A 27,439-nucleotide genomic window follows, 5' to 3' on the forward strand; every position below is an offset into this window, starting at 1 on the left:
TTAAACCTGCAAGTGACCCATGCCCCCGATGCTGCAGAGGAAGGTGAACCCCCCACCCGAGTCCTAAAGCCCCTTAAGGCCTCTCAGCAAAGTCAGGGAAAAAAACCCAAACCTCCCTGTGGTCTCTGTCCCCGCTCCAAGTCCTTCTCTAGATCTGTGTAATGTACTTTCCCTGGGTTCTCCAGTTTCCCATGACATGCTGTGCTCCTTGCTTTGAGTATTAGTGGGGGGTTTCTAGACCTCTCTCCCTGCCCCATTCTGTCTCCCTGTGGCCTTCTAACTGGGCAAGTCACACAAGACCAGATCAAACAACTGGCCGATACTCAGGCAATAACTTCTTTGTCTCAAGTCATTCCAAACGCCGGCCTGGGCCCCCACACCCAGCAGGGCAGTCCTGGCTCCATCCGCTTTTTACCCGAACGCTCAGGAGCAGATAGTGGAGAGTGACCACAAGGGGCAAATGCAGCCTTGAGTGTCCCCCCTTGTCACTGGAGGGAGGGTGAAGCTGCCCAGCTCCTGCCAAGAGCGCTGGGAGGATGCAAGTGTGAGCGTCTGCCAGAGGCTTTGATTGAGGGGTGGGCCGAGCCAGAGACTGCCCTTGCGAAGGCTGGAAGCCCTGCTCCAGGGGACAGTCACAGCAGGGCCTTGTCTGATCACTGTCAGGCTTAAGGAGGGGCGAGCTGTGCACTGGAGCAGTGCTCTGAATTCCTGCCAGGCTTACAAAGGTTAAACCAACAACCGCAGGGAGAGGAATCAAGTGCTGTGCTGTCATCTAGTGCTGCTGATTGGTCTCGCTCTCCCCTGCCTCCTTTCTGGGAGTGGGGGCTGGCCGGGGAAGGGGGCTGGCCTCCTTGAAAACAGAGCCAAGCTGCTCCTGCCGTGGTGCGGTCGGGGGTGCACCCAGCCAGGCCCCAGAAAGGAGCCGGCAGCCAGGAGATGCTCACTCCACTGAGAGACATTAATGGGCTTCAGAACTCTCGTAATCAGATTAGTCTAAAAAGGGTGAGCAAATGCCCCTGGGGGAGCGGAGGAAGGTGCAGACAGCCTTGCTGCCGTAGCAGTGCAAGTCTGCGTCCGCCAGACCGGCTGGCTCCATGCGCGGAGCAGCCCTGCGGCTCTGGTTTACCCACGGCGATCAGTGGCATTACTTTCTCATTGGAATCCCGTTTCTCCTGGGCCTCGGTCGCTTTTCCTTTGTGATGACAACGGGGAGGACTGGCAGGAGGCACGTGCCACGTTGCCGCTGCTGGAGGAGCACCGTGGCCTTTGGCAGGGACGGCTTGCTGTCGGCAGAATGACACCAGCATTTCTGTGATCGGGTCCCACTCGGCGGCCGGTTAGAACTGGGCTGTGGCATTGAGCGCACGTGGCAACAGCTGCCGGGTGACACTTGGAAAAGATTGGGGTAACCTCTCATTTCCCATGTGCCAGGCTCCTCCCCCTCCCGCCCCACATCCCAGGGCTAGCCCCTGCAACTCACCTTTATTTGTATCACAACAGCACCTAGAGGCCCCAAGCCCGATCAGGGTCCCATTGTGCCTGGTGCTGTATGTACCCCTACAGCAGGGCTGTCCCTGTCCCAAAGAGTGGGGGAGAAGGCTGCTATTGCCTCTTTCACAGGTGGGAGGGTAGCCCAGGGCTCACACAACTTTCTTCCTGAGGTTACCCAGGCAGTGTGCAGCAAAAGGGGGGTTGAACCCAGTTCTCCAGAGTCCCATGGTGATACCTTCTCCGCAAGCCCATCCATCTTGCTGCCATGCACTAGAGAGAGACGGGTCCTCATTTCTTCAGCTTCTAGTGTAACCTGCATGCTCCATGTCCCTGCCTGGAGTTGAGAGACTTCAGTTCATTCCAGGTAAACAGAAGAGCCTGCTAGCCCCGTTTTCAATGGGGCACCTCGGAGCCCTCCCCTCCAATGAGCCTGCCTGTCTGCCTGCTACGGATCTTTGCCTTCAGTGAATCTTTCCCACGTGCCTTCACCGCTCCTTGCTCCGCAGGGTCATCTGCTCTGCCATGGCCACTTACACACACACCCCCCCCATCTGATCACATGATCCTAGGGGGCTTTCCATTCCCGGCCTGGTGCAGGTAGGGTGACCAGATGTCCCGATTTTATAGGGACAGTCCCCATTTTGGGGTCTTTTTCTTATATAGGCTCCTATTACCCCCCCCACCCCCTGTCCCGATTTTTCACATTTGCTGTCTGGTCACCCTAGGTCCGGGGTATGATCCATCTCTGCCTCATTGCCTCCCCAATTGTTCCATTCTTCACCCTCTGTCCTCCTTGATCGTTATCATCCTCTTCAGGCAGCGCTTGTCAAACCTTATCGGAGCTGGCTTCCGTCAGGCTTGCGTTTCCCCGGCTCTCCCAGCTGTCGGGAGAGTCTCCCAGCCGTTTGACAAGAGGGAGACAGTGGCAAAGATGGCAGGGAGTATGGCTTGTGGTAAGGTACGGGCCTGGGAGCAGGGGGTTCTATCCCTGGCTCTGCCACTGGCTGTAGGCAAGCCGCTTGCCCTCCTTGTGCCTCAATTTCCCTGTCTGTTAAAGGCCTCTCTGACCTGCCAGGCAGAGTGCTTGTGACGCTTGGCTCATGTGTGTTCGTAGAGAACGTTGGATGGAAGGTGCTAGGGAAAAGAAACAGCATTAGGTGACTGTAACAAGTGTTTATTGGAACAAATGGGAGACCCAGTGCAAGTTATTTATGGCCATCCTCAAAGGGACTGAAATCAATGGAAGGTAGGAGCCTTAAATATCTTTGAGGATCTGGACCTTTGGCCTTTTCTGCACCATGCCACGGTGCAGGCTAGAGGGGTATGAACTGTAGAGTGCTCGAACTGCCGCTGCTGCCGCGAACTAACCGGTACCTACTGCCCGTGAACATAGAGCTGTTTGAAACAGTACTGCATCCACGTGAGCGAGATCCCTTTTAGTTCGCGCCAGCAGGGTCTATGCAGGGCTCTTAGGGCGCGTGCAATACATTCGAGCGCCCCTCAGTTCACACCGCCGTAGTCTGCCATGCGGCACTGCACCGGCTAGCCCTTAAAGTTGCAATTTAGGGCTTGATTCTGCAGCGTAGTAACGTCGGTCACCCGATGCCTCCCTGTCACGCAGTCATTGGAGGGCGGTTCTGGGCAGACTGGATTTACACAACGGCAGGGCAAGGAGCGGTTAAAGGATTTTGTTCAGCCCTTGGCCAGTGCAGGGTCGGTCCAGCTCCTGTAGTCTCAGGGTTCTGGCTGGTAATGTGGAGGATGGCCCTTTAACCGGGTTCCTGGAGGTCATTGGCCCACGACTCTTGGTGCCTGCACGTTAGGCAGGGACTCACCCTACATGCTCATGATGGTCTCTTCTGGCCTTCAAATCTATGCAGTGAAATGTGGCGTTTGCCCTGCCTAGGGATCGCTTTATAGAGATACAAACCGAGCCCCCGTGGTTACTATCCACATGCACGACATGCAAGTGAGCAGCACGGAGTGTTCTCGCTGCCTGGATCTGCAAAGCGGGGTCACAACTCCCCTCTACCCCCCTCCCCAACCTGCAGAGCTGCCATTCATTGCCATGGGAGGCGGGCGTGCAGCAGGACCAGCGTTCCCACTGTTCATGAAGAGTCTCTGGCTGAGCTGATCCTGTGTCCGTGTTCGTGGCATCTCTCTTTCCCCCCGTCCCCCCGAGGCACTCTTCATTACTGCTGTGCCTGGGGGAACCTTGCTCCATCCGATTTCCTTCCCAGCCCCACTCAGCCTCCACCAGGTTAGCAGCTCCCACTGGCTTAGTGCGCCATGTAATAAACCCATCTGGAGGCTTTTGATTTTGCCAGCACAATCACATTACTCCTGTTAAAAATGGCTCGGCCTGGGGTAATAAATTGGAGGTGTCAGAGCTGTTTGCTTCTTCATCTCCTTTCATTATCCAGAGCAGCGATTGATCTCCGCTGTTGCTGTCCTCCAGCGGCACTGGGGGAAGCAAATGGGACGTGCGAGTACCGATGATGCTTTTGGGGGCAGGGGGCAGTTTGCAGGGGGGACAGTTGGGTCTGTTTGGGGGGGCAGACAGGGGAACTGTCCCACTCTTCCTCTTTGGGGGAGCATTTTCACAGCATTCTAGCAATCGGAGAGAGATGAAAGATCCCTATTAGGCTGTGTCTGATCCAGCCCTCGCTGCAGCCGGGTTCTTCCCTTGAGTGCGATCTCCGGCACTTTGTCCAGCTTAGAATGACTCAATCGATGCGGCATCCGCTGTATCCTTGGCGAGACCATTCCACCGTCTCCATTTTCCTCCCCACCCCCACGGCGGTGATGGAGTTCTATTGGGGTGTTTCACCTAATAAGGGCTGGGGGAGAATTCACCATCGTGGTGAGGTCAGTTCCAGGCCAGACTCTTTCCAGATCCTGCCCGGTACCCCAGCCGAGGGGCAGCGTGTGCCAGACTCAACCAGTTCATCCCTCAGGGAGTTCACTTCTCTTTCTTCGCGAAGGATCCCAAGGCAGATGCGGGCTGAAACACCAGTTGATTTTTCACCACTTAGGCCCTGCTTAAACGGTCCAGCGTAGGTGGCGTGTCTAGCTGGATTTCCAGGCGCTGGTCCTGGATTTTCAGCCTATTCTTGCCAGATTCTGAGTTTCAAAGCCCCGTGCTTCAGCAGCCCCGCTGCTTTCGGGGTGTGTTTGCAGCTTGTGTAGACATACCACGCTAGCTCGGGTATTGAAGCAGTGAAGCCATGACAGCACGCACTTCAACGGAGACACTACAAGCCCCCCTGGGTCGTTACAGGGTTAGCCTGGTGCCAAACAGGGGTGAGCCCCAGGTGTGCCATTAGCAGCTTTGCCTGCCTGCACCGTAGTGGGGTTTGCAGTGGTTGGCTGGCCTACGGGGGTGAGCCGAAGCTCCCTGAACTCAATGTCTGTCTGGCTAGTGACTTGCCCAGATGTGGGATCAGGCCCCCTTTTATTCCCAGTTCAAGGCACCCAGCCCTAATTAATGAGCAGGATTTCACTAATTAACCCTCATTTAAAAACGGCAAACGGGGACCTATTTCAGCATGGATTTAACGCACCCAGATTAGTTTGGGCGCGTGCGCTCGCTTGGGGGAACGAGCCAGAAGAAATGTTAACCCCCTGCATTTAAAGGAGACAAAAGGCTAAATCAGATTTTTCCTCTCGATTCTTCTGTTACTAGAACAATTACCATTCCTGGCACATGAATTATAATTAGCAGCCTCTTCAAACATTAATACTTCAGATGCAGGGTATTTATATAGGGCTCTGGTATTTATATTTGATGAGATCTGTCAACAACTGTTCTGCTAGCCAGAATATTTTTCAGCCGAGCACATTAAACAGGACAATTAACTGGCTCTTACGCTTATTCCCCCTAGAAACACATTTAGGCTACTTCTCAATTGCTGATTGGGGAGCGGCGCGGGGAGGGAGGTGGGGGAAGGATTCTTTGTTCTGAAACAGAGGAATAGATTAGTGTCCCAGGAGGTGGCAAAGAACGGTACCGTTTTTATGAATACCAAGTACAAAAAGCTACATTGAGGTCAGGACTACAATGTACCAAAGGCAGAACATTCAAAGGGAAGCAGCGGCAGAGTTCAGGGCTCAGGTTGAAAGGATGTAGTCTCTGCTTTAAAGGAAAAACAATGAGACTGTGCCCTTTTTGGCCGCTTGATGATGAATGAAGAAGACTTGAAAGATTTCATTTCCTTCTCCAAAAAAAAGAAAAAATGAGGGGCCTTTTTAACCTTAGAAAAAGCAGAAAGATTAAATCTGGTCTTCCCTGTTTTTTTGCTGGGTGTCTCCTTGAAAGACAAGAGAACTGGAAAGAGAAGGGTCTCAGCCCTTAACTGAAGAGGGGAAGAATCTTTAAAGACAGCTTTTCTCCTGAGTGTTTGTCAGACCTTTGCGTTAAATCAATGTGAACAAAAACAAACGAACCCAGATCTTTCAATAGTCTGACTAAAAAAAACCCTCCCTCCATGGCTCAAGTTTCACTTCCTTGGTTGCTATGTGGTGATGTAATCCTGCTAGTTTTCCAGTTGTCCATAAAGTCCTCCAGGAAAAACAGTAGACAAGATTTGACTGTATAGTGTTGGTAAAAAATAAATTATAATATCCTATCTCTTAGAACTGGAAGGGACCTTGAAAGGTCATTGAATTGAGTCCAGCCCCCTGCCTTCACTAGCAGGACCAAGTACTGATTTTGCCCCAAACCCTAAGTGGCCTCCTCAAGGATTGAACTCACAACCCTGGGTTTAGCAGGCCAATGCTCAAACCACTGAGCTATCCCTCTCCCCCAGTTGTTATACCTCATAAAGAAACAAAGCAACCACAGAGCACTAACAACCAGTGGGAGTTAGGCACCTAAATAACTTTGAGGAACTAGCAATAGGGCCCTGCTCCTGCTCTGGGCAGATGGACCCTTGTTTCCATACAGAGCTGTCTTGCATTGGGCAGGTACTTCAGGACCATGGCTGCAGGAGCCGTGCCTACCTGACATGCAGCACATTGAATGCTAGTAACTCTTGAGGGGTCTTGTGCGCTTGCCCTCTTAACCTCAAAGGACACCAGGTAAGGCCCCCTGCCAATCCTGCAAGTAGATCTATGTCCGTCGAAACCCACTGGTATCAGTCCGGCACGGAAGAACTCGCAGGCCTGAGCCTTAATTAGGAGCAGAGCTAATTGAGAAATGAGGTGGTGTTTCAAATGTCCAATCGTCCAGCTTTCTTCAATGTTTTCCAACCAGCTCAAAGTAAGAGCCTGTTGTTATGTTTCAGAACATACAAATAGAGAAGTGAGATGAAAACATAAAATAGTCTCGCTGGAAGGTTGCAACGTAGCACTGCTTTGTTTCGTAGAATTCAGAATGATAAAAGCAGAGAGAGACAAAACAGGCTGCTCCCAGAGGTACAACTCACCGCACCTTGTTACTCTAGGCTCCCTGGCTGCAAACTGACTGCTGTGTTCATGCTTTCCTACAGAGGCTCCTGCCTGCAGGACCAAGAAACCCCTGAGCATTTAAATTGATAGCTCTCCCATGTTAAAAGTTTTCCATACACCACACCTGTGAGCCCAGTTTTCCAGGGCTTGCAGCATACAGACACACACACATCCATGTAGCCCCAAGGATATTTTTAAAGCTATATAAGTTCTTGTGAATGTATTTTTATTACAGTAGCACCTAGGAGTCCCAGCTGAGGGTGTGTCTACACTCCAACTGAACTGCAATTGGGGGAGGGGATTGAGCTTGGGTAGGCAAACCCGCATTAGCTTTTGTCTAGCTGGCGTGGCTGAAAACAGCAGTGAGGACAGCATCAGCTGTACGAATTCCCTCCCGCTCCGGGCTATGTATGTGTTTGCATTGCGAGCCTGGCCCACCGTGCCTTCACTGCTATTCGTAGCCTTGGTAACTAGATTAAAGCTAATTTGGGTATGCCTGTGTGGCACACCTTCCATTGCAGCGTAGGCCTGCTCTGAGATCATGGCCTCATTGTGCTTGGAGCTGTACAGAGACGTAGCGAGAGACAGTCCCTGCCCAAGAGACTAACTAGCAGAAGGGTAAATGACTTGCCCAAGAACGCACAGCAGGTCAGTGGCAGGATTAGAACCCAGCATGCCTAGCTCCCCAGTGCTCCAGCCACCCAGCCTCGATTTCCCCCTGCTGCTGTGACTGAGACACATCCAGTAAGAAAATTGAAGGGGGCCCCCCGGTGAAATTTGGCTTGCAGGGTAGTTCATCTGCCCACCCAGAATAACCCTGGCCAGTCAGAGCTGCAGATGTTTGTCCCCTCCCCACCCACCCGGGAGCAAACAGCTGCCACTTTAACAGACTCCATCTAATCCGTGCAGCCAGCCTCATTGTTGTGTTTGTTTTTCCTTCATTCCTATCGGCTCAATTTCTCTCTCTCTCCACCTCCAGCTGCCCTCGCCTTTAATTCCCCCCTCCCTCCACTTTCCCTCTCTCCCCATCTCTCTCTTCTTTATTAACAGCCACCTTCTCTCCGGCGAGCAGAGCCCCTTCGCAATTTCACACCTCAGCTTGGGCTGGGCGCCGTGGAGCAGCCGGCCTGTCTAGCCGGAGACAACCAGGGGAGAGGGGCTGGAGAAGGCTAAAAAAAGGAAGAGATTTAAACCTCCCCTCTGTGCATACCCCCAACTTTCTTTTGCCTGCTCAATTTCAGCTTCTGTGACCCCTCCCTCCCTTTTCCCTGGTCAGTTTCACTAGGCTCTGGGGGGAATTGAATCGATTGATGCTTCCCAAGGCGATGCTCCCTAAGCATCAGGGATCTGGAGAAGGGGCATTTTCCCTCCTTCCCCCCTTTTCCTGTTGCAGAGGATGACACTTCTTTAGGCGCCGGGCATGAGGGGTGCTAGGTATCTGGCTAGGGTGACCAGATGTCCCGATTTTATAGGAACAGTCCCGATATTTGGGTTTTTTTCCTATATAGGCTCCTATTACCCCCCATCCCGATTTTTCACACTTGCTGTCTGGTCACCCTATATCTGGCCCTCCAGCTGCTGCCTCGTTTCTTCCTGAAGGTCTCTGTAACCTTTGCAAACTAGAGGGAGCTGTGCATGCGAAAACCTTAGGGCCAGGAGGAGGAGGCGAAAAACCCTTTGACGTATCAGGAGCAACGATTGCAAAGAGGCTTCCAGACCTTCTAGCCACCGATTTTTTTTTTTTATCTCCCGCCTTTCCCCAAATCATCCCCAACAACTGCATCCAAACTATGACGGGCTTCCTGAAGCTGCAGCTCCTTCCATCCTTCCTCCCCAAAGTAGCCCGCAGGTCCCTGAAACCAGAGAAGAACTGATGGATGCAAAAGGCTGAAAAGTCTCTTCCCACTCCCGCCCCCTTTTCTTTGTGCAGTTGCCTTGCAAAAAGCTACTGGTGGTGGTTGGAGATCACGGTTGCGGTTGTGTTGTGTTTGCAGCTGCTTTCCTGGATCCTGTACAGGAGATGAGCTCTCAAGGAAAGCATCATAACAACCCTCTCAAAATCTAACAAAGAAGAAGAAAGCTGTCACTGGACTCTTCCAAGCTAGACTTTTGCTAAAGTTTTCCAGTCCTGCTTTTGTGAATGTCTCTTAAGAGGGAGGAGGTTTGATTATTATTATTTTTTTTGTAAGATCCCTGTTTATTTGGGCTTTGGAATAAATCACTGTCTTTCCTCCCCCACCAGAAATAAAAACTGAATGATGGATGTGTGCCAATATGTACTGGAGGTGGTGTTGTTTTTCCAGGAATTGCGTGTATGAGGGTTTGACACTTCAGCAGCCTTAACTGTAAACCAAGGAAGTTTCTGGTGGTGATGGGAAATAAATATATACACAGCTTCGTATCTGACAAGAAAATGTAGCTGGAATGCGATTCCGTTCCCCGGATCTCTTAAAGGATTCTAACTGGATAGACAAAGACTTAAAAGAACCGCTGGTTATATATTTATGTATTTAAGAGGAACTTTGTAAAGGCAGTTTTTAAATGGACATTAATGTGCCTGGCTGGTGTTTGAACAGATGAGGTGTTCATTGTCTAGGGTTGTTTGGGGTTTTTTTTTTTAAATGTTTCTTTCCAGACCATAGGAAATTGTCTTTGCGGGATGCTCTATTGTTGCTTAGATCTGATCGTTCCATAATGAACTGGTAAATTTCTTCTCTCTCTTTCTTTCCCCTTTAAAAGCGCTAATGCTTTGTAAATGCTCGGTATTGCAAATCCGTTTTAGGGATTAAAACCGATCTCTTAGAAAGACACTCTGAAGCTTTCATTCGAGACAGGTTTTTGGCTGCGTGTGTCTATTTTTTGAAGCTTAGTGCAGGGGAGATGACATTTTTTTTAAAAAAGACTTTTTCTCCCCTCAATTTTCCATTGCATTTGAACTGGTAATAGATTGTGGAAACCTTCCGTGATCCAACCCCCACACACAGATCTGGTTTGATGTAAGTATTTTATTTCATAGGGTCTATAGGATCTCCAGACAGGAGTGTGTTGCTTTTCGTTTGGCGTTAAACACCTTTGAAACCCTCTTCTTTTAAAGGGAGAGAGGACATTTCATTTCCAACTCCTGGAGAAGCTCGCTCTGGGATAAGACATCAGTCTGAGACATAAACATTGGCGACCTCTCGATGCGCAGGGTCTCCTGAAAGGAAGATGAATGACGCCCAATTTGGATTATAAATCATGGGGACCCACTAAGGCTTATCTGATGGCAGCTTGAGAATTCTTCCCAACCCACTTGTTCTGCCCAGAGAGGTCGAGGTTTTGTTGTCAGGCTGGAACAAATGGCCAAGTGGCTGAAAGATTACTTGAGTTTTGGGAGCAGGAGGTCTCCTCCACAGCCCCCCACGCCCGACTACACGGAGAGTGAGATTTTAAAGGCTTACAGAGCGCAGAAGAGCATGGATTTTGAGGATCCCTATGAAGACAGCGACAATAAGCTGGAGCCGGAGCCTGGGGGGTCGGGCTCCCCAAATACAGCAGCTGCTGGTGGCTGTGCGGAAGGGAAATACACCTCCCCAAAACACAGGCTTATCAAAGTGGAGTCCAAAGCTCTGTTGGCGACGGCTGCTGAGGAACTCAAAGGCGGGCAAGAGCAGGTAAGTGCTAGGAGCAATGGGATTTACTAAGCAGGTGTCCTTCAGGGGTCTGATCACACTCAGGCCTGGCCCTCTCGGCCTGCGGTCACATCAGATCTCTCAGGCTAAGCAGGGATGGGTCAGGTTGCTGCTTGGCTGGGGATTTCCGAGGTGCTGCATGCAGTGGGATGGGTGATTCAGTAACTGGTGCTCTTTGCTCTGAGTCAGTGCTGTTCTGGCCGTGGTAGGGTGCACCGTGCAGCGGATGATGATCTTGAATGCTTAGTGTAAGAGCTGGCATATTCGGTTCGGCCCGGCAGCCTAGCTAGTGGCCCACTCTGGTGAGGACACTGGGCTTCCCTGAATTCACCCTGATGTTGCAGTTAGATTCAGCATTGTTCACTTCCCGTCCTACAGTGCTTTGCGGTGAGCTATTATGACGAAACAGCTGCTGGTTGCGCCCCAGAGGTGGCTGCATTTTGGCGGTGTGTGAAATTACTCCCCAGGGGAAAGATTGCTGAGTATTGTGGGATATACCCATGAACTGGAGAAAGGAAGGAGGGAGGGGAGGAGAGGGCCACAGCCTGGGAGCGTCTATCATGGGGCTCGATGGGCAGTGAAAGATTTCAAGCGGCGGCCACGCTTTTCGGTTTGTTTCACCTTCTGGCAAGAAACGTGCAATAAATGATCCTTCCTGACAGCATCAGGGAAAGAGCCGACTTGCTGGTTTCGTTGCTCCGGAGAGGAGGACTGGGGCCCAGGAGATCTGGAGTTGATTCCCAGCTCTGCCACCAATGCCCAGTGGGACCTTGTGCAAGTCCCTTCCCCTCTTTCAGGTCACGGTTTTCCATCTGTAACACGGGGCTAAACCGAAACGCCTTCCTTTGCCGCACCCTGGGTCTGTCTCGTCTGGTTAGACTGTACACTTTTCAGGGCTCGCTGCGCGTAGGTGCCATGAGGCCTGGTCTCATCTGGGGCGTCTCGGTCCTCCTGGAATCCCGGTCATTATTAATGCTATATAACACTTTCCCAGTGGCATTTTCTGTATTGTTCCTCTGACAGTCACTGAGCCTCATCTCTCCAGCCCAGCTCCATCCATGCTAGTCCTCCGGAGTTGCCCGTGCAGAGAGCATGCTGAGCGGCATGGGGGGACGAGGGGGGAAGTTTTGGAGCATTGCTCAGGGTATACCTGGGGTTGTCCAGCAATCACTCCTCCGTGGCCCATTCTGGGCATGTCAGTGGGGCCGGAACAGCGATAGGCTACGTCTGTAACGGGCCTGGATCATGCAGGTCGTGCCCATGCGGGGACCCCTCTGCTCCATCCACTAGACTCTGGACGCATCCTTTCCATTATCCGTTGAACTGTGGGCTCTAATGTTACATGAAGGAGATGGGGGACGCTGTGGGTACGTCTACCCTGCAGCCAGGAGGTGCGGCGGCGGGACATGTAGCGTACCCCAGTGAGCATAGCAGTGAAACCGCGGCAGCACGGGCAGAGGCCCAGGTTAGCTGGTCGAGCACATTCCGAAGGACCTGGGTGAGCTTGTACCCAGGATTCTATATTTAGCGAGCGAGTGTGGACAAAACCAGCTTGCGTATGTCTCGTGATTGCTGGGTAGACATAGGGCACAGAGCGGGGATTCCAGTGGGTGGCGCAGAGGAGTGGGGAGGCAGGACTCCTGGGTTCTCAACAGGCTGGGAGTGCTGCCAAAGGAGAGATCAGCGCTGACCCCTCTGTCCGGGTCACAGATGGCGGGGATGGATGTGCAGAGCCCTCGGCCAGTAGGATGGGCTGGGGGATTGTCAGCACATCAGTGAGCTCATGAAGGAGCGTGTGAAATCCAGACCGAAGCGCGAGGCGGTTGGCAGGCTCAGCTCCATGCGACTGTTGCTGGGATCACAGGTTCCCGCCCTCCTTAACACCCCTGCTCTCAGCCTTGTTAGCAGTGACGTGAGGCAGGCAGAGGTGCCGATGGCCCAGAGGGATTTTTCACACCTCTCTCCACATGCACCCTCTGCATTCCCACCGCCTGCGTTTGGCAGTGGCAGCGCGTTCCGGTAGCCCCATCCGAGCCTGCCCAGCGATCACTAATGAACCCCGCTGTGGGAGAGGTCAGTGCTGCTCTCCCCAGGGGGAAGTGAGGCCCAGGGAGAGGGGACGTGACAGCAGCAGAACTGGGATTAGAACCCACGCCTCCCCACTCCTTCGCTCTGCCCACTCGCCCTAATTACAGCACCTGCCATAAATTCCTAGCTTCAGCCTCAGCCTTTGATGGTTAAGTCATTGGCGACGATAAGTGGGCGACATTTAATACCGGGAGCGACTGTGCTTCGGGGGCCAAGCTCCAGCCACCCCGTGCCAGAGGCCAGAGGATTTCTGAGCGAGATCAGGTGGAGGGGTGAGCTGGGAGGTCGCTGTACCTGGCTTATGGATTCAGGCCATCAACAACAGACTACCAGCTCACCTAACCCACACCCGGATCCTCCCCGTGACCCTGTAACGCGGCTCTTCGGCAGGAGGGCTTGAGGGCCACTGCGGGTTATGTCACAAGCCGTTAGGACGGTGAGCGACTCTACGGGCAGAAATAACCTAGATCTGACCTTGACTGCATGAGATTCCAACCAGCCTGGGTAACAAGCCGCTTTATGAGCATGCGGTGCCCAGGGCAAGGGGGCCCTGATCTCGGTTGGGATCGCCAGGCGGTACTGGAATAATATGTTTACATGATAGTTCCTTGGTAAGCCTGACACCCCCTAAGGCGGGTACATCGTGGCCCCCCCACTTTGCTGATGGAGACGCGGACGCTGTCTGTGCTGCAGCTGGGGGGGGTGATTGCACCATGTGTGGACATACCTGAGCTAGATTTGATCTAGTTAGCATGTACAGCCCCCCCTGAAGCTCGCGCTGCCAGTTCCTTTGCTGTTGGTGTCTGACCTGGCTAGATCCAAGCTAGCTCTGGCCTGTCCCGGCCTGCTGTGGTCACACTCCCCGCCTGCAGTGCGGACCTACCCTGAGACTTGCCCACAAGCGGGGCCTGAGCTAGGACGAGGAGCCAGGGGTCATAAGTCCCTGTACTTTGATCACTAGACCACGTCTTCCTCTCCTTTACACCAGCATTGACTCTGGAGTGACTCTGATTACTGCTGATTTACGCCAGAGTACATGAAAGAGGACGTCAGGCCCCGTGTTCTTACCGTGATAATATCCAGCATATTTCTGCTCCTCCCCCCCCCCCAAGCTATTCCTTGACCTTGTCTATAGTGTCCTTGGGGCTGTTTGGATTCCCTTTTGAACTGGGCCACGTGTTCCTCTCTGCTACCGGTCACCTTGAGTTCAGAGACAGTCCCTGCTGGATGCTGGCCTTTGCTGGCCATACTTCTCACTGGGGGAGTTGTTTTTCTTTAACTCTATCAGTTAAGTTGTTGCATACACACACTTTACAGTCAGGCAGCACCTTCCATCCCAAAGCATGTTACATATCCAGGAAACACTCACTCAGCACTAAAATGCAGCCACCTCTGGGGTGGAACGCAGCAACTGTTTTAACAGCGCACAGCAACACTGCCCCGGGAGCACTCATCCACTGCTGAAATGCAGCCACCTCTCAGGTGAACGGTGACAGCTGTTTAACAGTGCCTCTGCATAGGGCTCACTCACCCAGCACTGAAATGCAGCCATCTCTGGGCTGGAACATGGCAGCTCTAAGAGCACACAGCAACACAGGGCAGGAGGTGAAAAAGAAACCAAACAGTCATTTCCCCATCTGGAATTTGACCAGGACACGGGGGCTAATGCCTTGCCCCTGGCAGAGAGCTCCCTAGGGTTTGTAATGAGCGCAGGTGCTCACTAGGTTTGTGTGAGCTGAAACACGGCTCCTCAGTGCCCCATGGGCAGTGCTGACCCAGTAGGAAGTGCATGCACCTGTCCTGGTACCCCTGCCTCTTTTCCCACCCAGGCCTCATGCTGCTGGTGTGAGGAGATCAGCAGGAGGTGCTGTGATCGTTCAGGCTCGTGCCCTTTCCTCACAGTAGCTGCAGGTGCCAGTTCTCCTGCATCCGAAATTCCCAGCCCAGCCGCCATTTACTCTGTCTCCCCTGATGAGCAGCGGTATCAGCTTCTGCCTGCGCCCTGCGAAGGGGCAGGTGCCCCCGTGCCAATCGGACGGCTCCCCCATCTCTGATCCCCGGCTGCCAGGCCCTGTCCCCCTGCTCGCTGCCCCCGACAGCGTGTTAGACGCGCTCAAACAGCCCGCGGAGGAAATGTTTTGAGAGCTGCAGGCAAATGAGACAGGCGCGAGGAAATTGCCTCTTGAAGCAATTACCCTATTTCTCCCCTTTTGTGTCTGTGAATTGAGCGCTAGGGAATGAGGGGGATTGACAGCGCTGCGGGCCGATGTTTTCTTTATCCACAGAACGGGTGCATTCTGGGCTGGCACAGGACAAGACATGCATGGCTACACACACACTCACTCACACACACAAATTCACACACACTCAAACACACACTCACTCTCACACGCACGCACACACACTCACGCACACACATACTCACGCGCACACACACACACATATTCACACACACAAACACACACTCATGCACGCGCACACACACTCACGCGCGCACACACACATACACATAGTCACACACACACACACTCAAACACACACTCACACATGCGCGCACACACTCACCCACACACACACACTCACCCACACACACACACGCGCACACACATTCACCCACACACACACTCAAACACACTCTCACACACACACGCACATGCGCACACACTCTCACGCACACACACACACACACTCATGCACACACTCACACGCACACTCACGCTCACACACATGCATATTCACACACACACTCACCCCACACACACATTCACACACACACACACTCAAACACACTCACACACACTCTCACGCGCACACTCACACACGCTCACACACGTGCATATTCACACACTCACATTCACACACACACACACACACACTCAAACACGCTCACTCGCACACACACTCACACACACACACACACTCACACACTCTCACACACACACTCACACACACTCTCTCTCTCTCTCTGTCCAGTCTGCATGCCCATACCCTGTGACCTGGCGGAGCGGGGAGAGCGGCTCCATCCTGCTGGGGCTGGCAGCGACGGCAGTGCTAAATGCGTTCTGCCCGCTCTGAGCTCACCCTGAGACCAAATAACGCCCTGCACTGAGCAGCCACCGGAAGGCAGCTTCTCCCAGGCCTCCCTGCCCCAGCCTGGATTCAGACCTGAACCCCAGAGGTGAAAGGCTCCAAAGCCACATGGCCACGCAGTCCCGCTGATTTCTTTGCTCTCCATCGCCTCTCCGCCCAGGGCGTAGCCCTTCCCGTCTCACACTTGAGCCCGCTTGCTGCCTCTCTGCCTTCAGAGACGGGGGATCGGCTGTGACAAAGCTTAGGCCAGATCTTCAGTGGTATTTAGGAGCCTAACTCCCAGTGGGCGGATCTGGGTCTTAGCAGGGCTGGTGCAATGCGTCGCCTAGGGTGCCAAGTGGTTGGGGGCGCCAAAAAGCGGTGCCCTGGCTCGGCAGGGAGGAGCCGCCTTCCGGAGGCACCGGAGAGCCAGAGTGTCGGCTTGCGGGGGCGGCGAGCCCCAGCCGTGGAGGAGCCGGCGCGGCGCAGGGGGGCAGCAGCCCTGCAAAGGCGGTGGTGCCGCTAGTGGGGTGCAGCCGCGCCCCCCGCCCTTCCTGCCCAGGCTGCAGCGCGGCACCCCCCCCCCGGGGGCTCCTGCAGGCTGCAGCAGATGCATGCGGGCACCGGCCCCCATGCGCCCCCCCCGGCTTCCCCGTCACCGCACTCAGGCTTCGCGGCTCCCGGGCATGTGAGCTGCCACCACCGGGGCGCGGGGCCCTGAGCCTGCTCCGGGAGGGGGAGCGGTGGCAAGGGCGGGCACTGGGCCACACCCTGAGCAGGCTTCTGTCCCCCTGCCTCGCACCGGCTCCTCCACAGCTGGGGCTCACCACCGCCACAAGCCGATGCTCTGACTCTCCGGTGCCTCCGGAAGGCGGCTCCTCCCTGCCGAGCTGCTGCGGTGGCCCAAGCCCGGCAAAGCCAGTGAGTGGACTCGGGGTGGGGGCCGCTGGGGTGGGGTGGGGAGGGCTCGCGGGGGGGGAGGGCTATGCACCCTCCAGGGGAGTTCAGGGGGCGGGGAGGGGGGAACCTGGTCTGGGGAGCAGCCCCTGGGTACGGCTGGCCCCTGGGGTCTATAAAGGCTTGTTGGGATTTACCCCTCAATGAACCGATGTGCGGGGGGGTGCGGGGGGTGCATGGTGGAAGTTTCACCCCGGGGCGCAAAATATCCTTGCACCGGCCCTGGGCCTTAGTGCCTTCCTTCTCCATCACACTCTGCAGAGATCCCCCAACAAACCCACGGGAAGCACGTGAAAGGCAGGCAGGTGTCACAAGCCCCGTGTCACCGATGGGGAAACTGAGGCAGGGGCTTGCCCGAGATCACGCAGAGAGTTGGTGTCAAAGCAGGAAGTAGGACTCAGCGCGTTCCAGGCTCACATCTCTTCTCCTTCTCTCTGCACTGTTCACCTGGCCTCTGATGAGATGAGCTTGCTGGTGGCCTCGGGTTCGGGCTGCTCCCTGGCTCTGACTGGCTTCCTAGCTTAACTCCCATGTCCATAGGGAAATCGTAGAACGGTAGGGCTGGAAGTGACCTCGGGAGGTCACCGAGTCCAGCCCCCTGCACTGAGGCAGAACCTAATAACCCTGTTCGTTAAAACCCCAAATGACGGGGAGTCTACAACCTCCCTTGGCAGCCTGGTCCAGAGCTTCACTCCCCTGAGAGTTAGAAAGTTTTCCCTAACATCTCCCTGGCTGCAGATTAAGCCCATTGCTTCTTGTCCTCCCTTCCATGGACACGGAGAACAATTGGTCACCGTAGTCTTTATAACAACCCTTCGCATACTTGGAGACTGTTCTCAGATCCCCCCCTCAGGCTTCTTTGCTCAGTTTTAACCTTTCCTCATCCGGATGGACACAGTGAAGTCTGTGTGCTGGGGGAGAGGGACTCCTGCTGGTCAGTGCCCCGGGCTGGTTCCCCCGGGCCACTCCTGCAGCTGGGGCGTTTGGGTGCCGCTGGGCCTGGCCCTGCCCTTTCTGCGCTGAGCGTAGCCTCCTGCCCGCAGGGCGATGGCGACAGCGAGTACTCCGACCCCTTCGATGCCCGCCGGGAGCAGCCAGGGGACGCCGAGGAGACGGTGCCGGAGAACAACGGCTACATGGAGCCCTACGATGCCCAACGGGTGGTGGCAGGTGAGAGACACCAGGGCACGAGCAGTCTCCAGGGGGCTCTGTGCTGCATGGTGCTGGGCACGGAGGTTCCCAGCTGCGACTGAGCCCGGGGGCTGGGGCAGGGCCTCTCGCTCTCACTGGGGGACCTGTGCCCAAGGGGCAGGACAAGGCTGTTATCAACTCCGCTGCCTGGCTAGCTAGCCCCTCGGGTGAGTGGGGGGCACCCAGTGTACCCCCATGCCCATGGGCACCAGGCACCCAATATCCCCCCATGCCTGTGGGCACCTGGCACCCAATATCCCCCCATGCCTGTGGGCACCTGGCACCCAATCTCCCCCCATGCCCATGGGCACCAGGCACCCAATCTCCCCCCATGCCTGTGGGCACCTGGCACCCAATATCCCCCCATGCCTTTAGGCACCTGGCACCCAATGTACCCCCAGGCATGTGGACACCTGGCACCCAATCTCCCCCCATGGTCATGGGCACCTGGCACCCAATCTCCCCCCAGGCATGTGGGAATATGGCACCCAACATCCCCCCATGCACATGGGCACCAGGCACCCAGTGTTCCCCCACCCCCCATGCATCTGCGGACCTGCTGCCTGGCACCCAATCCCACCATGTATATGAGCATCTACTGCCACCCTCCCTACCCCCTCGTCTGCACATGGCCTCCTGCTCTCTGCCCTCAATGCCCTGGCACACGTCTATACACGGGCTCCTTGGCCCTGCCCAACTAATCCCCTTTCGCTGGACTCCCAGATCTCCAGGGCAAAGGCGACTGGGAGGGCCGGTGGGGGAAGCAGTGCCAGCAGGGGCTGCAGCTTTACGACACCCCCTATGAAGAGCAGGAGCGAGACCCCGAGGGCGGCCCAGCCAGCCCGGCCCGCGAGAGCCGCCTGCCCCAAGACGACGAGCGGCCGGCCGACGAGTACGATCAGCCCTGGGAGTGGAAGAAAGACCACATCTCCCGGGCCTTCGCAGGTGAGCCCCGCCCCGTTCCGCTGAGCGGGCAACGCCCCAGGGAAGGGCCGATCTCTGTGGGGAGGGGAGCAGGGAGCCACGGGGCTCTGCTGGAGCCCTGAAATCCCCCCTGCTCTGCCTGAGCGTTAAACACCCCAGAGCTCTTTCCAGTAGGGTCGGGCTGCAATCCCCCTGACCCCCATGGGGCTGTGTGCCCAGCTGATCCCCCGGGTGGGTTGCGTGTCACTGGGGTTGCAGGCCCATGGTGCTTCGGGATCCTCTAGGGTGAAAGGTGCCATCGGGATGTCATTTTTAACAAGGGCCAGGCATGGGAAGCGGCCCTGATGGTGCCAGAAAAGGGAGGGAGTGCCAAGGGGACCCTGCACAACCCCCCGATCCCGGCCTGGCGCCCCGGCCTCCTGCCCTGCCCCGGCGCAGCAGCGGGAGATGGCGTCGGAGGGAAAGGATGTGGCATTACTAATGGCACCTTAAAGGCCCATCAGGCCAGGGGCTCTAGTCCAGTCCCAGACAGGCGCCGTGGGGTTACAGACTAGGGTTACCATACGTCCGGATTTTCCCGGACATGTCCGGCTTTTGGGGGCTCAAATCCCCGTCCGGGGGGAAATCCCCAAAAGCCGGGCATGTCCGGGAAAATCGGGAGGGCTGGGTGGTGCTCGGCCAGGGCCGGCGGTGCGGGGCCGGTGCGGGGCCGGGGGCATGGTGCCGGGCCGGGAACTAGGGGTGCAGTGCCAGGCGCGGGGCCGGACGGGGAGCCGGGGGCGCGGTGCCGGGCCGGGGTCCGGGCTGGGAGCCGGTCAGCCGGGCCGGCGGGGAGCCGGTCAGCCGGGCCGGCGGGGAGCCGGGCCCGCGGGGAGCCGGGCCGGCGGGGAGCAGGTCAGCCGGGCCCACGGGAGCCAGGCCGGCGGGGAGCCGGTCAGCCGGGCCCGCGGGGAGCCGGGCCGGCGGGGAGCCGGGGAGCCGGGCCCGCGGGGAGCCGGGCCCGCGGGGAGCCGGGCCGGCGGGGAGCAGGTCAGCCGGGCCCGCGGGAGCCAGGCCGGCGGGGAGCCGGTCAGCCGGGCCCGCGGGGAGCCGGGCCGGCGGGGAGCCGGGGAGCCGGGCCCGCGGGGAGCCCGGCCGGCGGGGAGCCGGGCCGGCGGGGAGCAGGTCAGCCGGGCCCGCGGGGAGCCGGGCCGGCGGGGAGCAGGTCAGCCGGGCCGGCGGGGAGCAGGTCAGCCGGGCCTGCGGGGAGCCGGGCCGGCGGGGAGCAGGTCAGCCGGGCCCGCGGGGAGCCCGGGGGTGCGCCGGGCCGCCGGGGGCCGGCAGTGCTGGGCGGGCTGGGGGTGGTCGGCCGGGGCCGGCACCCCAGGGCCCGAGCCGACCCAGGCTGGAGCCGCCGGGGGGCCAGCCTGGGCCGCGCCTCCTCCCCCCCACACCCACCTTACCTGCTTCAGGCTTCCCGCGAATCAAATGTTCGCGGGAAGCAGGGGAGGGGGCGGAGACTTTTGGGAGGGGGCGGGGTTGGGGCGGGGGTATGGGCGGGGCTGGGGCGGGGCCGTGGGCCGTGGAGTGTCCTCCATTTGGAGGCACAGAATATGGTAACCCTATTACAGACCCCTGCTGCAAAGAGGCCACAGGCCTGAGCCTCTGACGTCTTCCCATTGGCTTCAGTGACCCAGTGAGCAAAGTAATGTAACTGGGCGATGGGGTGCAGGGTTCCCCTGAGGCTGAGGGGTGCTGGGATCAGGCACAGAGAGTGGATTCAGAGCTCCGGCGTCTGACGTTGTTTGCTTGGGTTCTGAACGAGCAGGGTTCTGGGCGCTTAGCGTCCCCCAGCTCGATGGATGCGTGGGCAGACGGGCACCGGGGGACGCGGGCTGAAGCTAAGAGGAATCTGACTCAGGAAGGGTTGGGCCTGACTGAGGCTCTGCCCAGCAGGCTGGGTACGGGGCAGGGGTGGCATTTGTGGGGCAGGAGTTCACCCTCCTTTGGCCCTGGACCAATGATACTGGCTAGAGACGGGAGCAGTGTCCTCCAGGTACCCAGGTGTGGGGCCTGGCTACTGACGTCAGCGGGGGCCAAGGCTGCTGCCGGGCTGAAGAGAGCGGAGGGTGGAGCCGGCATAGGGGCCTCGGAGCTCAGCTGAGCTTGGGGCGGAGACCGCGGCCCGACCAAGAGCAGCCTGCCACCTCTCCCTCCCCGTGTAACGCATTTTTCCCCCCACCCAAGCAGTGCAGTTCGAGAACCCCGACTGGGAGCGCCCCTCCTCCCTGAACAAAGAGCGCCGTCGGCCGCCGAAGCACCTGACGGCAGGCCCCAAGCACGGCCGACCGCAGAGCCCGGAGCGCAGCCCCCCCGTGGCCGAGCGCGTGGACCCCTCGCTGCCACTGGAGAAGCAGATGTAAGTCTCAGGGATGGGCACCAGCGTCCTTTAGATCCACGGTTCCCTGCCTGCTCCGGTGCCCTGATGGCAGGCCACACAGGGCGGGAGCTGAAGGTGTACCACCCCCCAAGCCAGCCACGCTGGGTGCAACTGTGGCCAGAGCTCTGAGCCCATAATACATTCGTCCCAAGGTGCACTGGGGCAAGGCGTGTGTACGGGTCATTGGTCAGAACACAGCGCTGAGCTCGGGAGTTTTGAGTCACTAGCACCGTCACATGCCACGGAAACTGTCACAGGAGGAAGGAATTCCCGGAGGAATTCTGGGAGTTTGACCTCTCTCCTCCCAGAGGATGGTTTGCAATCGCCCCACAATGCACCACAGATCGGAGCACTGCTGGGCATTCTGGGATATGTGCCCAGAAAGCACTGCTGCTACCACACCTGAACATAGGGCCAGGGTCAGGTATTTAAGTCTTTCCAGAGGGCCCCGTGCGGACAGGCCTGGCTTGCGTGCCCTGCAACCCAGGCTCCACCGCCAGTCACTTTGTGTCTTGGGTGGTCATTCACACCAGGGCAAAGGTTGTGGTAGCGTGTTGCTCCCACTCTCCACTGGTGTAAAAGACATGAGGTCCAGGGGGATGGAGAAGAAGCTTTATGGGTGGGACGGGGACAGGGGGTCGTGCTCTTGCCAAGATAACATGGACCTTGCCTGCAGCGTGGCCAACCCCAAGCATTCAGAGTTCCTGAGTCAGGCCCCCAAAAATCATGAGATGGCCTTGAACAATCCTGGGATTAAAAACATGGAGGTTCTTTCAATTTACCTTCTTGGTTCTGAGCTTTCAGGGTGCTCTTGGGTTGCATTTTCAGGCTTTTCTCTGCAACTAGAAGAGCCAGAAGCCCACTTAATCTTTGAAAGAAAAGCTGAGATTCTCCTGCATTCACGTGACTCCGGTAGCTGGGGATTTGAGAAAAGGCAGGCAATTAAACGAAGGTTTGTGAGGAGGGAGGTTCTGGAGCAGCCTCCCAATAGGAGGAGAAGGGGAAACCAACCTAGCTAGTTTGAAGATGGAGCTTGCTAGGTTTATGGCCGGGATGATACGATGGGGTTGCCTGGGATAGCAGGGACTGGCCCCAAGACGTCTAGCCCTGTGTTCTACGTTCCTAAAAGCAGCAGGTATCGCGAGGCTGATGGTGAAATTGTGAGCACTGGCAGCTCTGTGTCTGCCGCTGTGTGACCCTCTCCCTTTCCCCCCGCCCCAGGTGGTACCACGGCTCCATCAGCAGAGCGGACGCCGAGACCCTGCTGACTCTGTGCAAAGAAGGCAGCTACCTGGTGCGGAACAGCGAAACCAGCCACCATGACTACTCCCTGTCGCTCAGGTGAGACGCCCGCTTTCTCTCTACCCCCCAGCCTCTGCGGAGAACTGCTGTGCTGGCCGGGGATTGTCTGCAGGGGGGTACTCGCGCACTGCAGCTCTATGACCCAGCCACCTGGAGTTTCCCAGGTGGGCGGTCATTAATTAAACTGGCACCCCCACCAGGGGGAGCTGTTAGCCCTGTTGCACAGATGGGGAAACCGAGATACAGAGCGGGGAAGGTCTGGTCCCCAGTGGTGAGATAGTGGCAGAGTTGGGTAGAGAACCCAGGAGGTCTGACTCCCAGGAGGGTTAGGTGCAAGTCGGTAGCTAACTCCCATAAACTCCTTTGAAAGTCCCAGGCTAGACCACACTACAAGGTCCAAGCATAGATCCCAGGAGTCCTGATTCCCACTCCCCTGCTCTAACCACTAGACTCCCTCTTTCTCTCCCTCTCACTTCCCAGGGCTCCCATGACACCTCTCTCTGGAGGTTGGAGTGAGAGCTCATGCCCACGGTACATGCGTGGGAGAGAAAGCAGCTCACTGAATCCCTGGGTAGTGCAGGGAGCGGGTGTGCCATGGCCTGCGCCCTGTTGGCGTTGTGGTGGGGAGGGGAGCGTGGGGGGGTGGGAGTAGGAGAAGCTGGTTGCCTCTCGCCCTGCAGGCCTGGGAGGAGATGGAGGTGGGGGCTGCAGAAACTGACCTCAGAGGAGAGCACTTCACTTCTTTCAGGCGCTGGTGCATTGCAGGCCGCGGGGGGCTGGTGGGGGTGGGCGGACGCTGTGATCACTACATTCCTGCCTCACTCCCTGGCACCGGGAGCCTGTGTTGGGGCATCTCGACTCCTGCAGCCAAGGAGTTGATGTGGGTGAAGGACGGGGGCATTGAGGGGTGAAAACATGGCGTCGTCAGTCACTATCCCAGGGGCCAGAGCCCACCTAGGAGTGGCACATTTCTGCTCTCCGGCCCTATAGAGCCAGCCCTAGTGGTGCCCTATGGACGCTACCTTCTCCTGGAGGCTTTGGTTTGTTTTAAACCTGCTGCCTGTTGATTTCGTTGGGTGACCCCTGGTTCTTGTGTTATGTGAAGCAGCAAATATTCACACTTATTCACACCTATAACACTTATTCACACCTAGTCATTTTCTCCACACCATTCGTGATCTTACAGACCTCTATCACAGGGGGTCTCAACCTTTGTCTTGCTGCAGCCCCCCTCGACATGCTCTAAAAACGCCAGGGCTCAGCGGGCATAGGGGCGAACTCGGGGCTCCGGGCCGGGGGGGACCCTTGGGCATAGACATACTTTTACGTCTATTTGGGGGGGCAAGGGCTGGCGGGGCTCGAGCCAGCTCCGCACAGTGGGGTCCAGGGAGGGAATGTCACCTCCACCCCCTGACTCACTCAGGAGGCCAACCAGCCTGTCTGGGTTGTGGGGAACACAACCAAAACATATAACTCAAAGGGGGGACTCAGTTCAAAAGTTTGAAAACCGCTAAGGCTGCAGGGAGAGGTGTAGCTAGGGGCTGTGTGTGGACAGGGGGTAGCTCAGGGTGCAGGCACTGGGTAGCTAGGTGCTGTGTGCAGGTAGGGGGTAGCTCAGGGCACAGGCAGGGAGTAGCTAGGGGCTGAGTACGGGACGGGGGGCTCCCAGTGCGGCTTCCAGGTTCAGCAGGGGGGGCGCTGGGGCTCCCGGCTTCAGCCCCCCCTCGGTCCCGGCTTTGGAGGTTTGGGGGGGGGGCGCCACCTTCAGCGCCGCACTGTTCCCGGCTTTGGGGCGGGGGGCGGGCTGCTGCCTTCAGCCCCGCGCTGCTCCTGGCTTCAGTGCTGGGGCTCGGGGCACCAGGGTTCAGCCGCGGAAAGGGCTCGCGGACCCCCAGTTGAGAACCGCTGCTCTGTCATATCCCCCCTTCGTGGTCTCTTTTCCAAGCTGAACACTGCCAGTCTTTTTCATCTCTCCTCCTACAGGAGCTGTTCCATCCCCCCTCATAGTTTCTGTTGCCCATCTCTGGACCTTTTCCCATTCCAATATCGCTTTTTTGAGATGGGGCGACCACATCTGCACGCAGTATTCGACGAGTGGATGTACCATAAATTTATTATCGATCCCTTTCCTAATGGTCCAAAGATTCTGTTTGCTTTTTTGACTGCACCTGCCCGTTGAGCAGATGTTTTCAGAGAACTATCCACAGTGACACCAAGGTCGCGTTCTTGCTGGGCAACCGCTAATTTAGACCCTGTTGTTTTGTATGACTAGTTGGGATGACGTTTGCCAAAGTGCATTACTTTGCATTTAGCACCATTGCATTTCATCTGCCACTGTGTTGCTCCGTCACCCGGTTTTGTGAGATCCCTTTGTAGCTCTTCGCAGTCTGCTTTGGCCTTAACTACCTTGAGTCATTTTGTATCATCTGCAAATTTGCCACCTCACTGTTCACCCCTGTTTCCAGATCATTGATGGATAAGTGGAACAGCCCGGGGCCCAGTACAGACCCCGGGGGACGCCACTGTTTATCGCTTTCCCTTCTGAAAACTGACCATTTGTTCCTACCCTTTGTTTCCTGCCTTTAAACCAGTTACTGATCCATGAGAGGACCTCCCCTCTTACCCCATGTCTGCTTAAGGATGGGCGAGTGGGTTTGTGCAGGAGGACCAGAGTCCAGACTCTCGTTCCCAGCTCCTGGGTGAATGTGTGGTCTGCTGGGTTAGCGTAGGGGAGGGCTGGACCCCAGAGTCCCCCCTTGTCCTGGGACAAGGCTCCTGTTCCTAGCTCCAGGAGGGGAGTGGGGCCCAGTGGTCAGAGCAAGGGACTGGGAATCAGCATCCTGTATGCTTAGGCCCTTACACTTTCCTCCTGAGGCGGGTAAGTTTTTAAGTCATCCCTGGAGAGCCTTGGATGGGGGAGGGGCAAGAGGCCCGGTCTCCTCTCCCCAGGATCCTCCAGGCCCTTCCCCAGCACACGGGCGCAATCCCCCCGACAAGTAGCTCCCCGTGAACTCTCGGCCTGGAACATCTGCTGCTTATTAGCGGCCGGCAGGCACATCAAAGGGCCGGGCCGGCGGGCGCTTTGTCGGCTGTCTGTGCACAGAGTGAGCCGCGCGGCCTGGGGAGCAGCCGGCATGAATATTTCATCAGGTTAATCGCAGCAGCGTGCTCTGATCCCCGGCAGGAGCCCAGGGCCCCGCTCCCCCCGCCGCGCACTTTGAAATATTTCTCCCCGCACAGGGCTGGGGCTGGGGTGGGGCTGGGCCTGGCTCCAGATAGCAGAGCAGCCGCTTTCCTGGCTGGCTTGGATCACGCAACCTGCCAGGGTGGTCAGGGATTCCACAGCCAGCAACACTCCTGCACTGGGATCCGCTGGCCTGGAGATACGCGGTACCCTGCTCCGATCCCCAGACAGCGAGGCCAGGCGTCACTCCCAGGGTCTGTTGCTGGGGCTGGTTTGCTGGGACGGTGAGCGAGTGGCTTCCCCTTCTCTGGGGCCTCAGATTCCACCACTGAGCAGTGAGGAGGAAGCTAGTGTGGCGGATCCCATGGCCAGCAGTGATGGCACGGCTGTCGCCATGCTGAGTACCATGGCTACTTGGCAGCAGCTGGGCTAGAACTCAGAGCCTCCTGCTCCAAAAACCACCGGCTGTTGCTGCTTCAGATAAGGGAGAATCCCCAGCAACCACTAGCAGTATAGGCCCTATGACACACAGCCGAGCAGCTCTGCTTTGCATGACCATATCTCCCTCTAGTGGCTGGCCGCGGCAAAGACAAGCGCTCAGGGCCAATGGGGTTGCTCCTATGCGAGGGGATGCTAATGCTCTTTCCCCTTTGCTTCCATCCCAGGAGCACCCAGGGCTTCATGCACATGAAGTTCACCAGGACCAGGGAGAACAAGTACGTGCTGGGCCAGAACAGCGCCCCCTTCGAGAGCATCCCCGAGGTCATCCACTACTACACGGTGCGGGAGCTGCCCGTCAAAGGGGCCGAGCAACTCTCGCTGCTGTACCCCGTCGCTGTGCAGACCCTCTGACCCGGGGGGCGCTTGCTGACCACGAGGAAGGGCTGGTCCGGCCCCAGCCCAGCCCCCAGGGGCGACTGGGGCTGCATGCTGCGTGCCCGGTCGTTTCAGCACGGGGGACTCCTGCTCCGAAGCAGCAAGTCGCTCTGGCCGCAATGCTGCATCCGACGCCCTCCAACCCCTGCGTCCTGCTCTCGGGGGGTGGCCTTTGTCCTGGAAGGTCCCACACAGGGACGGGGTTAGCCTGGGGCATCCCTTCTAGCCCCATCTGGGAGCTCCTGCTTCGGGGTTGTTTGTCGGGGAGATTGTCGGGGAGATTCCCTTTCCCTTCCGCCCCCAACTTGGTCTCTCCTACTCCGGGATGCTGCTGGCCCCAAGGGCCTGCTGTGTCCTGCCCCATAACATCTCTGCCCTGCTCTGGGGGGCTCTGAGAGACACTCCCAAGTTACTTCCCCCCCCCACCTCCAGGCAGGTTTGATCCCAGGGTTCCCCCTTCCTTTGTGCAGCCCTGGGGGCTGCCACTATGGGAGGGAGGTTTCTAGCATGTCCCCCACCGTCCTGCCCTGGGAGGGACACGCCCGCCACCCCTGGGAAGGCTATGAGCACAATAACATGTAGACACGGTAGGTTCATGTAACTGCCCTCCGGTATCCTACCCCCAGTGTCATCTTGCCTGAGCCAGCTCCCCCCACACACAACCTCCCCGGCCCCCTGAGCCGGGTGGGCCCCCTCCCCCGCCATTCCCCTGGCGTGTGTGCGCGGGGCCGTCGTGCCGTGTGTGCTCTGTGTTGCTCTGTTCGTGCTGCCTTGGCAGATAGGGGTCCATTAAACGCCGTAGTCCAGACTCGGCCCTCG

General features: G+C 57.2%; 1 protein-coding gene across 2 annotated transcripts; it reads left to right on the forward strand.

Moving 5' to 3' along the window:
- The first annotated feature begins 1,781 nt into the window (after positions 1-1,781).
- SHD (Src homology 2 domain containing transforming protein D) lies at positions 1,782-26,718 on the forward strand. 2 transcript variants are annotated; one of them, XM_054013715.1, is made up of 8 exons: positions 1,782-1,855; positions 8,539-9,935; positions 10,034-10,592; positions 17,768-17,894; positions 18,639-18,860; positions 21,069-21,237; positions 22,480-22,599; positions 26,410-26,718. In XM_054013715.1, exons 3-8 carry the CDS (start codon positions 10,278-10,280, stop codon positions 26,594-26,596), a joined length of 1,140 nt encoding a protein of 379 aa, XP_053869690.1. In that variant the 5' UTR covers positions 1,782-1,855; positions 8,539-9,935; positions 10,034-10,277; the 3' UTR covers positions 26,597-26,718. The 2 variants fall into 2 exon arrangements, with proteins under 2 accessions (XP_053869690.1, XP_053869689.1); XM_054013714.1 differs by lacking the exon at positions 1,782-1,855 and having other exon boundaries at positions 8,198-9,935.
- The last annotated feature ends 721 nt before the right edge of the window (positions 26,719-27,439 follow it).

Source organism: Malaclemys terrapin, chromosome 24 (genome assembly GCF_027887155.1).
Source record: "Malaclemys terrapin pileata isolate rMalTer1 chromosome 24, rMalTer1.hap1, whole genome shotgun sequence".
Lineage (NCBI taxonomy): Eukaryota > Metazoa > Chordata > Testudines > Emydidae > Malaclemys > Malaclemys terrapin.